At 43.4% G+C, this 12,999-nt stretch overlaps 1 protein-coding gene across 1 annotated transcript in view; it reads right to left on the reverse strand.

Moving 5' to 3' along the window:
* Positions 1-1,101: 1,101 nt before the first annotated feature.
* Positions 1,102-12,999, reverse strand: part of PRR5 (proline rich 5) — a 51,386-nt gene continuing 39,488 nt past the window's right edge. The window contains exons 6-8 of the mRNA XM_070946744.1: positions 10,296-10,436; positions 4,891-5,029; positions 1,102-2,294 (exon numbers count right to left, since the gene is read on the reverse strand). Coding sequence (XP_070802845.1) covers positions 1,756-2,294; positions 4,891-5,029; positions 10,296-10,436 — 819 coding nt within the window. The 3' untranslated portion in view covers positions 1,102-1,755. The remainder of the gene's footprint in view (positions 2,295-4,890; positions 5,030-10,295; positions 10,437-12,999) is intronic.

The following is a 12,999-nucleotide window of genomic DNA, read 5'->3' on the forward strand; positions in this document are numbered from 1 at the left end:
AGAAAGAGCGTGTTTAAATGACACTTTTCCCCAACGTGAACGCTAGGGACTTTTTCACACATGCATGTATGCTGGCTGAAACACCGATTTGCAAATATGAATGATTGCTGATTAAGCACCACATAGACTATTTTCAAGTCCTCAAATACCCACTTTCAAGCTTAAAGTTGTACACTTTAAGTACAATGGAGATCCATAAATAACATTTCAACCAGCAAGACTCTAGTTTATCATGCTTCATTTATCTCATTGCTTTCACTGTGTCGTGAGGTAACTCATTTTATCTGCATCCTTCATGGTAGCTTGCTGTGAAGTCAGTTCATATGATCAACTGTCTGAGGCCTAGTAATATCCCAGAATTTGCTTTTCCAAGTGTTCAAGCCGAGATTCCCTCCGCCTTTGTAGTGGTTGGAGCCCAAAAGAAATTATTTACCTTAAAAGTGGCAGTATCTTGTGCTCCCAAATCCTGCTCTTTCTGAAATAGGTCAGATCCAACTTGCCAAGGTTCAGCTCTTTTTGTACATTCAATCTCTGGCTAGGATACCATGAGATAAGAGTAAAAACACCCTTACTTTATGTCCTTACTTAATTCCTGGAAAGGGGAACCATGTAAGACAACTGTCAATTAGTTCTTGAGTAAATGAAAGGAGAAGTTCAGAAGTTAACCCAGGAAGCTATGAAACCCCTCACGCTCTCTTGCAATACCATCCAAGCAAGAGGAGAATTGGGTTTCCTCTTATTTCTAGTCCGCTTGGTCCTCACGGATGTTTGACATCCTTTGCATTCCTGCTCAACCATTTCGATAAAGGTAAACTAGAATCTTCCAGCCACCGAGACATGACAGAGGGGACTCCATGACTACTGTGACTCTTCTACATGACCCAACAAGAACAGCTGCCTTCTCCTTTGAGAGAAGTGTAACATGGCAAGGGCGGCACAACAAGACAGCCATTCTGAAAAATGGCCAAGGCCAAGCACAGGCAAACGAGAGGACTTCAATTTCTTTTTCCAGCAAAGTTGATGATGCCACCCTTACTTGCACGTGAGTGACTAAGACACATACATGTGCGTACATATAGGTATGTACCATACCTGACCTAATCCAAATTCATCACTCACCAACACCTGTGCTGCACTTGAGTGCCAAAAGCTGCCTATTTCTGTCCTAAATTATCACACTGGGATTTTGGGGGGAGTTATCCACGTTCTACTCTACACGAAGAGAGCATCCTTTGAAAGAATAACTGACAACTGATCTCCTGCTCCTTCTACTTGGCTCTGGTTGGCTGACTCCTGCAGGAAAGGAGAATTCTGAGGAAGGAGATACTAGGCAGTGAGCCGAACGTACAAACTGGAAAAACACTGGGAAAGAAGATGACGATGGGGGGCAAATCACATTCCCTAGGAGGAGGAGGGGGACACCTATGAAGGACATTAAGGGAGGTTGAATGTCAAGACAGTATTTCAGACTTGTTATCCTTTGTGGTTCAGTTCAACCTGGATGCACAACCTAAGCTCCATCGTTACCCATAGCTCAGCCTGGTCATGGGTGGACCTCAGTGTGACTTTATGAACTTAGCCTAAACAGATGCAACCTGACCACAAAGATTCAGTGGCCACCACCACCATTTTCTCAAGCCAGGATTATCCACATTTCTCTGGGGTGAGGTCATCCCCTTTATCTGACTTGGAAGAGTAGGCAAAGCTCTTACTCCAACCCACACAAAGCTGGTGGACTTGCAAAGCACAACTCCTTCAGACCACGCTTTGTCTGCTCACATCCATATTGTATCCCGGGGAGCCGGAGCAGTTTTGGCCAAAATCAATGAAAATCCCCTCTGAATCGGAATCAATCGATTCTAAAATCTGGTCCACTATGTTCTCAGGGCTGGCTGTGGGAGCAATGGCGAGCAAGTCCGAATCCTGGCCTAACTCAAATCCCCTGGTCAGGTTCTCTGTGGGATAGAAGAGTCCTTTGGATTGATCAGACACGCATTGCATCGAACTGGCCGAAATCCTCTCCTGTTCTCCTGCCGGCGGGATCTTCATGGTGAGCATGGAGCTCTTGGATCCATTGTCTGTGATGGTTGTGAGATTGGAGTAGCCCGGCATCTCACCGCAGGAGGTCATTTCCGAAACCGAGTGTCGTCGGATGCTTGAGCTGTTGGCAGTGGCGCCTTCTGTCTCATACTCGGCTACGGGAGTCAACAAAGGATTGTTGTAACTTTTGGATCTCACCACCGGATTCTTAGCAAGAATATCCCCCGATTTAGAGCGCCGAAAGAAGCGTTTTTCTGTTAACAAACACAGAGAACAATTAAAATCTTCACACTGTCCCTACCGTGAGAACCAACCCACCGCAGAAGGTCTGTGCCCAGGTATCTTCATTCTTTTGTATATTTTATACAAAGTCAGCTTATTGCCCCCACAATCTGGGTCCTCATTTTACCTACCTTTGAAAGGATGGAAGGCTGAGTCAACCTTGAGCCTGGTGGGATTTGAACTTGCAGTAATTGCAAGCAGCAGATGTTAATAACAGTGCATTAGAGTCCACTGTGCTACCAAGGCTCAGTGCTACCAAGGCTAAGAAAACTTCCTTTTCTTACATTTGTCTCTTATTTTTTTTTCCTGATCATTCAACTCCCCTGTGTTTGTACGACTGTCTTCCTTGGACATGAATCAAAAGAGCCTAATTGAAAGGATGTGCCCTCTTATCTTTGCTTCCCAGAACCTCTGTAGATCAGTACTGTCTACATTCCAAACTTCATAAGTTTTGGCCTCTTCAAATAGAAGCTCGGTGTTGCTGTCTATTAGAGCAGGAATAATTGAATTCACTTTCTTACTGTGTTTCCTCGAAAATAAGACCGGGTCTTATATTAATTTTTGCTCCAAAAGATGCATTAGGGCTTATTTTCTGGTGAGGTCTTATTTTGGGGGAAATACGGTATTAAATGCATCCATCTAGCTGACAATCTTAACTGGGGCTTATTTTGGGGGTAGGGCTTATATTACGAGCATCCTGAAAAATCATGCTAGGACTTATTTTCCGGTTGGGTCTTATTTTCGGGGAAACAGGGTATTAGTTCACTTGTATATTTTATCCTATTCTTCCATGAAGGAACACATCGTTTTGGGTAACTTCCAATCTAGAAACTGGTGGTGTGCAACCACACCGTGTCAGGAATTCTTTCAGGTTGGCCACGAGATGGCACTAGCTTAATACTGTACTTTTCCTGGAACAAAGTTAGAGCTTTGGCAGCTGAGATGTTTGCAAAAGGATGTAACAACAGACCATGCAGCTAAAGATTTAATGGAGAGGCATTTTGGCTTTCTTCTCTTTTATGTTCTCCCTTGTAGCCGCCTTTTTCTCCCTACCTCATGCAAACTACATAAGAAGTTTATATAAATGTGTAGATTTGTATTTGTCTATTTGTCTATCTCCTTTGAGAATCCCTGAGAAAGAAGATAAAATTACCCCAGGAAAGAGATGGGTATTCATTTATTAATTTTTTTTGCCCCTTCTTTTATTCCATACTCTCTCTTCCTGTCTTTTTCTTAAACAACAGTTCTGTGAGACAGGTTGATCTAAAAGAGAGTGACTAACCGAAAATCGTACAGGGATTTTTTGTGGCTGCTGCTGCTGATTAGAATCTGAGTTTCCCTATTTCTAGTCCATACTTTCTCTGCCCCACTCTGATTCTTGGACTGAGAGGGAAAGATTAACCCAAAATCACCAGGGAGCAGGGGTGGGCTGCTAGGGGTTTGCATGGGTTCAGGAGAACCTCTAGCTAAGATTCTGTGCAGTTTGGAGAACCCCCAAATCCCACTCCTGGCTGGCCCCGCCCACCTCACCCCTCCCAGGAGTCCCCACACAGCCCGTTTTGGATGCAAGTAAGTGCAGGGTGTGCTTGGAGGCTTGGGGAGGGCAAAAAATGAGCCTACTGGGAGTTCGGGCCTCCAGAGGGCCTCTGGAGCCTGGGGAGGCCGTTTTCGCCTCCTGGAGCCTCAGGGAAAGCCTCTGGAGCCCGGGGAGGGCAAAAATGGCCCTTCCACCGAGGTGAGGAGGCCGACTAGGCCACGTCCACCATGGCCATGTCCACCCAGCAATTGGGCAGAGAATCCCTTGCTAAAATTTTTGAAGCCCACCCCTGCCAGGGAACAGTGCCTAAGTAGGAATGAGAACCTGGGTATTCCTGCTCCTAGTTCAGTAGCTTTACCACTGGATCTTGGGCTGGGAGAGAGAGAGAGAGACCCTGGATTAAAGCCACACAGAAATTTTACAGGGCTGAAAAGAGGATTGGAGCAAGGAGATCTAGGTTCAATCCTCCTTCAGCCATGTAAAATTTCTATGTGACTTTGATCTCCTTGCTCGTAATCCAACTTTCACCACTATGGAGTATCCCTCTTCCACTTGGAAAGCCTGCTTGGTCAATTCTACAGTCCACAGCCCTTCCTGGACAGAACTTCTACACTCCAGGCACTGCAGAGTGATTTTCACACGCTTCACAACTTTGAAATGTAAAGAAGAAGCAAGAGTATGGAATCAGGAAGTAGATTTCAGGATATTTTCTGATATATGTTAAATATATATGATTTCGTTTGGGGTGTTTCTTGGAACCCTGACAAAAGCTACTAACTCTAAAGCCAGTTGACCTATTAATTCCGTAACAAGCCTTGGGAGACGACCCTAGTTAAGAATTGGGTGTCATATATACAGGCTGTCAGATTACTATTACACAGAATTCATAAATTATTTTCTGTACGTTTATCACTGTGCTGTTTAATTTTGATGGTCCTTATTTTCAGCTGTAGAGGAATCTACCACTGGTGGCGAGGAGTCACACAGATAAAGAGGATATGCTACCATTGGCCAAGCTCTGGAAGTATTACCTAAAATGCAGGAAGAGTGAGTGAGAGCGCCATCACTGGAGTACAAACCGTATGTCCCCAAGTAAGGGGAAACAACCTTCTGTAAGAGAGTTTCCAACTTCAAGTAATCTTCAGTAACTCCTTTTGATTCATGAACACCCTGAAAAACCAAAAGGAGAACACGGCTTCAATTTTTTTTAAACCGCAATCAGTATAACCTGTTGGATTAACATGAATGAGAAGTGCAGGGTTGGAGTTAGATTAGATTAGATTAGATTGATTGATAGATACATAGATAGATAGATAGATGATAGATGATAGATAGATAGATAGATAAATAGATACATAGATAGATACATAGATAGATAGATAGATAGATAGATAGATAGATAGATAGATGATAGATAGATAGATAGATAGATAGATAGATAGATAGATAGATAGAATTCTTTATTGGCCAAGTGTGATTGGACACACAAGGAATTTGTCTTTGGTGCATATGCTTTCAGTGTACATAAAAAAACAAGATACATTTGTCAAGAATCATAAGGTACAACACTTAATGATAGTCATAGAGTACAAATAAATAATCAAATCATACTAGGAAACAATCAATATAAATCGTAAGGATACAGCAACAAGTTAGAGTCATACAGTCGTAAGTGGGAGGAGATGGGTGATAGGAATGATTAATAGTAATAGTTATGCAGCCTTAGTGAATAGCTTGACAATGTTGAGGGAATTATTTGTTTAGCAGAGTGATGGCGTTCGGGAAAAAACTGTCCTTGTGTCTAGTTGTTCTGGTGTACAGATTTGTGAGTGATTAACAAGCTGCAATGGGGACTAATTGAGCAGCAAATTAAAATAGCAACTTCACGAATGATACAACACATGTTTGGGGGAAAAAAGGGAGGGGGTTTCATGCTGCTGGCATCTTGATTTTTTTCTCCCCTACTAGGATGTCCCTGTTAGTAGAGAGTCTCCTGAACAGAAAAGCAGGAAATTGTCAAGCTGCTTGAAAAGGAGCCAAGAATTCCGAAAGCCAGAAATTTAACAGAATGGTGCTTTCATTTTCAGACTGTCCCCTTCTTCTGCCGTTTCCTTTTTTGTAACCTCTGATCAGAACAGGGGAGGACAAAATCATTAAAGAAGAAAAAGACAGGGGGGGCGGGCAGGAAGGGTGGGATTAAAGCAGCCCAAACTGAGCCAATTTGAAGAGGACTGAGATGGAAAGAGGTAACCCTGAAAAGAAGAAACAGGAGAAGGAAATGGCACCGGCCCAGTTAAAAAACAATCCAGTGAGGCGAATTCTTTGCTCATCTATCCAGAGGGACTGCTGTCAGAGAAAGCAATTTAAGTATAAGTACGACAAGTTACAGGTCAGAAATATTCCCTGCACGATGCTGCCCCAAGCTTAAGAGTTCATTACTATTTGTGAGCAGCACAAAGCAGAGAGGGGGGTCTGGCTCGGAATGACTCCCACGTTCTGCAGCGAGAGCTTTTTCCTTCTTGCATCTCAAGCAGAAACCAGCATGGGGACTCTTGTTCTCCTGCGTCCCCAGGACATGCCCTGCATCCCTCCCCACTCCCCAAATGGAGAGGCCCTCAAATCAACCTCCCCCGGGGGTGTGGATGCGGGTGTCCTCGGAGGGATTAAAAAAGGCCCAATGGCAGCTGTGATCATGTGATGGAAGCTCCCTTCCCCTTGTTGTGGCCCACCAGCGGCCAGCGGATCTGGCAGCAGATTTGGACAGTGATGAGGTTGGGGAGGAACATGGGCCAGTCCCGGAGACAGCTCTGACGAGGGCTCTGCGTCGGAGGCAGAGAGGGGGCCAGGGCCATCTGACAGTTATCAGCTGCCTTTGGAGTTGGACATCAGTGAGGCAGACGAACAGCTGGAGCCTGTTCCCAGTATGCGCATGTGCAGAGTTGCCAGATGAAGGGAACAGCTAAAGAACAAGGGTCGACTTGGGAGTAAGGCCACAGGTGGACCATGAAGGGCCCCTCCCAGAAGGAATAAAAGAGGAGCGAAAGGGGAGTGGAGTTTGCAGGAGACAATTAGTTCATTTCTGCATTCTTGACAAGTATTATGGTGTCTGAAAGATATTGGCCTGGCCACTCTCCAAGCCTGATAAAGGTCTTTAATTTTGAACTATCCTGAAAGACTGAGGGAGAGGAAAGGCTTTGCTGGAGAGGAATTCACTGTAAATTAATTAAAAGGGGTTTATTGGGACGAGGACTCGTCTTCGTTCTGCTGGGGAAGTCTAGGTCCAAACATCCATTTTTAACATACATTTTGACCTCTGAACTTCCCTCATGTGCTTTGGCCCTCTTTGCCTTAGGGAGCACAAAAGAGAGGAATTTTAAAAACCTTTTTTTCTAATTGTCCCATGACGCCCCGTGAATTTTTAAAAATATATATTTTTGGTGCTATGATTTGCTTTCTTCTAACTCTATATTGATCACTACTGGCAATTTTTATAGGATTGTGGAAAACTCAGGCTGAAGAGGCCAAATTTAAGCGACACTTTTAAAGAAACAATCTTGAAGGAGCGAGTTGAAAGACACACTATCAAAAAATAAAACCTCTCCACATACTTTGCTCTCTTATGTCAGATATTTTAGGTGAGTTTTTCAGCCTAAGCTTTCAATCTATTTCAATAATGAAAAGGAGGATTAGGGGAGACATGATAGCCGTGTTCCAATATCTCAGGGGCTGCCCCAAAGAAGAGGGAGTCAAGCTATTCACCAAAGCACCTGAGGGCAGGACAAGAAGCAATGGGTGGAAACAAAGCAAAGAGAGAAGCAACTTAGAACCAAGGAGAAATTTCCTGACAGAACAATTAATCAGTGGAATAACTTGCCTCCAGAAGTTGTGAATGCTCCAACACTGGAAGTTTTTAAGAAGATGTTGGATAACCATTTGTCTGAAGTGGTGTAGGGTTGGACTAGAAGACCTCCAAGGTCCCTTCCGATGCTGTTATTCTATTCATTCATCACTATATGGAGCCTTGGTGGAGCAGCAGACTAAAGTGCTGTTAAAATAGCACTTAACTGCCAGCTGCCTGCAATTACTGTGAGTTCAAATCTCACCAGGCTCAAGGTTGATTCAGCCTTCCATCCTTCCGAGGTAGGTAAAATGAGGACCCGGATTGTGGGGGCAATAAACTGACTTTGTATAAAAAAGAACACTGCTTGGGGGGGGGGGGGCGAAAGCCCTACTAAGCAGGTATATACAAAAGTATGAAGGCTATTGCTTAACGCATTGTAAACTGCCCTGAGTCTCCGGAGAGGGGCGGCATATAAATCGAACCAATAAATAAATAAATATATTCAGGAATTTGTCATAGTTTTGTTTCATCGGGAAAAGTTCTATCAAATATTCTGGGAATTTTTGACTGCTATAAAATGTGATACAAATTTTAAATTGCAATAAAGATAATAAATACCATACATTTATTTCTTTGCATACAAACAAATTTGTTTGGGCTTCCCAGCAATGTTTAACAGCCATGGCTTATAGAGAAGCATCATCTTACATCATGTTGTCTCAAATGCTGTGTAATCTACTTTGGATGCCTCACCCACTTCCTACAAGATAATTGAAAAGCTTCCCCAGCCAGGCTGGTGCCTGTAAATCTGAATTTATGAACAACTCAAAAGTTCTCCACCTGGGAATGCCATTCCTTGGGGTAGGCGTTAATAGGCAGATGGCGGAAGGACTGAAAACCATGAATCTGATCAGCTCTGCTATTTAAGAGGACAAAGACCAAGTGGAATGGAGGCCCACGTTCAGGTGCCTTTTGTGTCATCCGTGCAAAAAAAAAAAGAAAAGAAAAATGGTTTGGAAAGCAAGGCCCTTTTGATGTCTCTGCGGAGATTCTCAGTCATCCAGGTTATGGTTGTCCCAAAGGTGCTTTTTCAAAATGCAAATGAACTTTGATTTTCCTTAAAGATTTTTTGCTTCTCATCAGGGGTGAAATGTAAAATTCGTTACTACCAGTTCTGTGGGCGTGGCTTGGTGGTGGTGGGGTAATGTGACTGGGTGGGCGTGGCCAACTTTATTTTAAAAAAACTTTTCAAAGCATTTTTTTCTAATGCTTTGAAAAGCCTCTACTGATCAGGCAACTCAGCTGGGATCGTCAGAGACTTTTAGATTAGATTAGATTAGATTTATTAGATTTCTATACTGCCCTTCTCTCAAAGGACTCAGGGCGGTGTACAGCCATATTAAAACACATATAAATTTACAAAATTTAAAAACAATATAAAACCGAATATATAAAAATTTGGCCCACAAAATTAAAAAACTAACATACACCCCTTATAAAATTCATATTAGGCTAGCCCGGCTTGTTGGAACAAACAAGGGCGCGGCAAAAGGTACGCAAAGCATTTTCAAAGCATTTTTTTTAACCACCTCTTCGGCCAATAGGTTGCAGAAAAAATGCTTTGAAAAGCCACTGACGATCCCAGAGCCGCGCGATCATCAGAGGCTTTTTTTTACTTTTAAAAGAATTTTTTCGTCAGAAGAGGTTGTAGAAAAAATGCTTTTAAAAGTAAAAAAAAAAAAGCCTCTGATGATCGTGCAGCTCAGCTGGGCATGGTGGTGGTGGTGGTGGTGGGGCCGCAGGGATTTTTGCTACCGGTTGTCCGAACCACCCACCACCATCGCTACCAGATCGGTTGATCCGGTCTGAACCAGGAGCATTTCATCCCTGCTACTCATCCAAGAAGCTTCTTCAGTTCTGACTGAATGGTGGAGGATGGAAGGATTTATATGATTTATATTATTTGCGGTCATCTGGTCATTAGCATTCTTTCTTAGAGTCTTTGAGATTTATCTATGCCCCCAGGGTCACCTGAATAGTGCAAATGGATGTGGAACCATCTGTTGTGGCCCGCCAGCAGATCTGGCAGCAGATTCGGACAGTGAGGAGGTTGGGGAGGAACATGGGCCAGTCCTGGTGTCTGGGGAAAGCTCTGACGAAGGCTCTGCATTGGAGACAGAGAGGGGGCCAGGGCCGTCTGGCAGTTCTCAGCTGCCTTCGGCATCAGACATTAGTGAGGCAGAGCTGGATCCTGTTCCCAATGTGCACATGCGCAGAGCTGCCAGGAGAAGGGAACAGCTAAGGAAAGCGTCCAAAATGCTGTCACATGACTGCGGTGTGTGTGTGTAAATTCCCATCGGAACTTCAAATCTGGATCATAAGTACCATTTTTGGGATATGTTGTAGCTTCAAATGGTCACTAAGTGAACAATCATAAGTCAAGGATTTCCTGTACCCTGGATTGCATGTAAAAGAGAGGCCACAATTTGCATCCGTGGGGGCCATCTTAATTTTCCAGCCCGCCTAGTGCATCTACCACTCGAAAGCTTACAATTCAGTAAGTGCGCACTTAGGGTGCGCCAGAAAAATCCATACCTGTAGGATGAGTAACATTTGGACAATTGAAGGCGGAATCCTCGCGCGGGAACGGGACAAAGAGTCTTCTAGTTTTATATTGAGAGTTATAATATTTCTGAAGTGCAACAGGGCCAGCTGACGGACAGGGGGCTCCTTCCCCTGCAGGAAACAAAACATATGTTTTTAATTATTTGTAGACTCTTGTAGATTTGAAATTCAAGAAGCCTATTCCTTGATTGCCACGGAGTGAACTACAGCAGGGGTCTCCAACCTTGGCAACTTTAAGCCTAAAAGTAAAGGTACCCTCGCAAAGGTGTGCTAGTCGTTCCTGACTCTAGGGGGCGGTGCTCATCTCCGTTTCAAAGCCGAAGAGCCAGCGCTGTCCAAAGACGTCTCCGTGGTCATTTGGCTGGTATGACTTAACGCCAAAGGCGCATGGAATGCTGTTACCTTCCCACCAAAGGTGGTCCCTATTTTTGTACTTCATTTTTTACGTGCTTTCAAACTGCTAGGTTGGCAGAAGCTGGGACAAGTAATGGGAACTCACCCCATTATGCGGCACTTAGGGATTCGAACCACTGAACTGCCGACCTTTTGATTGACAAGTTCAGCGTCTTAGCCACTGAGCCACCACATCCTCTACAGCTTTGCTGGCTGGGGAATTCTGGGAGTTGAAGTCCACCAGGCTTAAAGTTGCCAAGGTTGGAGACCCCTGATCTAGAGGCTGTTCCGTGAACATTTAAATAAAAATACAGGTTAGCCTTCGCCTTGCAACAGTTCATTTAGTGACCGTTCAAAGTTACAACGGCACTGAAAACATTAGAAAAACCCGTATTAATATTAATTGATCTTTTTGAGAAGATCAACTTATGACCGTTTTTCACACTTACGACCTTCGTAGCAACCCCTGGTCACGTGATCAAAACTCAGACGCTTGGCAATTGGTTCATACTTATGACCATTGCTTGCAAGGTCATATCACCTTTTGCGACCTTCCGACAAACAAAAGCAATGGGGGGAAGCCAGATTCACTTAACCGTGTTGCTAATTTATCAGCTGCAAAGATTCACTTAACGACTGTGGCAAGAAAGGTCGTAAAATGGGGCAAAACTCACTTAACAAATGTCCCCACTTAGCAACAGAAATTTGGGGCTCAATTGTGGTCGTAAGTCGAGGACTACCTGTATTGGGATTCAGTCAGGGGTGAAATGTAAAATTTGTTACTACCGGTTCTGTGGGCGTGGCTTGGTGTGTGTGGGGGTTAATGTGACTGGGTGGGCGTGGCCAATTTTTTTTTTTAAAAAAAAACTTTTCAAAGCATTTTTTCTAATGCTTTGAAAAGCCTCTGCCAATCAGGCAACTCAGCTGGGATCGTCAGAGACTTTTCAAAGCATTTTTTTTACCACCTCTTTGGCCAAGAGGTTGCAGGAAAAAATGCTTTGAAAAGCCTCTGACGATCCCAGCTGAGCCATGCAATCATCAGAGGCTTTTTAAAATTATTTTTAAAAGCATTTTTTCATCGGAAGAGGTTGTAGAAAAAATGCTTTTAAAAGTAAAAAAAAAAAAGCCTCTGATGATCGTGCGGCTCAGCTGCGCATGGGGGGGGGCAGAGATTTTTGCTACCAGTTCTCCAAACCACCCGCCACCATCGCTACCGGATCGGGCGATCCGGTCCGGGAGCATTTCACCCCTGGATTCAGGACTGGTGAATTCTCTATGGCAGTGATGGCGAACCTTTTCGGCACAGAGTGCCCAAACCAGAATGCATGTTCCCGTGCCGGAGTGCTGGAAACCCAAAGGTGCTCCAAAAATGGCCTGAAAAAACAGCCTGAAAACGGCCCGGAATTTTTTTTTTATAGATTTGCTGCAAAGTTTTTGCTGAAAAGTTTTTATAGATTTGAAGTGTACGGATACTGTAATAAATTGTATTGGTTTATTATCGCCTCTTAAGGGAATTTCTTAGTATTCTATCTGCTGTCCTTGTTACCAATACATTGGATTCTTACAAAATGGACAGCCAAAAATCCTGAATATAATGTAAAAGCCTGAACAACACATTCTTGAACAAAAGTAACAGCGTTTAATCTGATGGGTGACTCGTGTCAGTGTTTCTAAACCTCAGCAATTTTAAGGGTATGGACTTCAACTCTCAGCATGCTGGCTGAGGAATTCTGGGAGTTGAAGTCCTCACAGCTTAAAAGTTGCTGAGTTTGAAAAACAATGTCCTTCATCATACATAGCACCTTAAAGTGAAACTAGCGTTTTTCAGAATATAGAGAGATTAACAGAGTTGGAATATGTTTCTGAAATAGGATCGGATGGGAAACCATTGAGAAATCCCAGCACTGGAGAATGACGGACTGGGAAGTTGAAAAAAAAACAACATACTAGGCAATGTGTATTGTTGCCAAAAAAATGCACAAATGCGTCCACGAAGTTAATAAGTCAGACTCAACTCAAGATTGTCCTTTGCACCTTCTAATAGCAGTTCTAATTATGAATTCCATGACAAGGGCAGGGTGAAATTGGAGGTTAATGTTATGGAAGTACAAAGTTCTATGAAATTTAAGTCAAAATCAAGAGTTTCAGGTTGGGGTGGGGGTGGGGAATCAGAATTTACTTTGAGAATACACATTACAGAAGAGCTTATTCTGTAGAGAAATAGGAAAAAGAGTTAGTTAAGAACTCTAGTAATTTTAATTTATTTTTCCAAGAGCCTTGG

Source organism: Pituophis catenifer, unplaced genomic scaffold (assembly GCF_029215685.1).
Source record: "Pituophis catenifer annectens isolate HBS135680 unplaced genomic scaffold, rPitCat1.0.hap2 SCAF_7, whole genome shotgun sequence".
NCBI lineage: Eukaryota > Metazoa > Chordata > Lepidosauria > Squamata > Colubridae > Pituophis > Pituophis catenifer.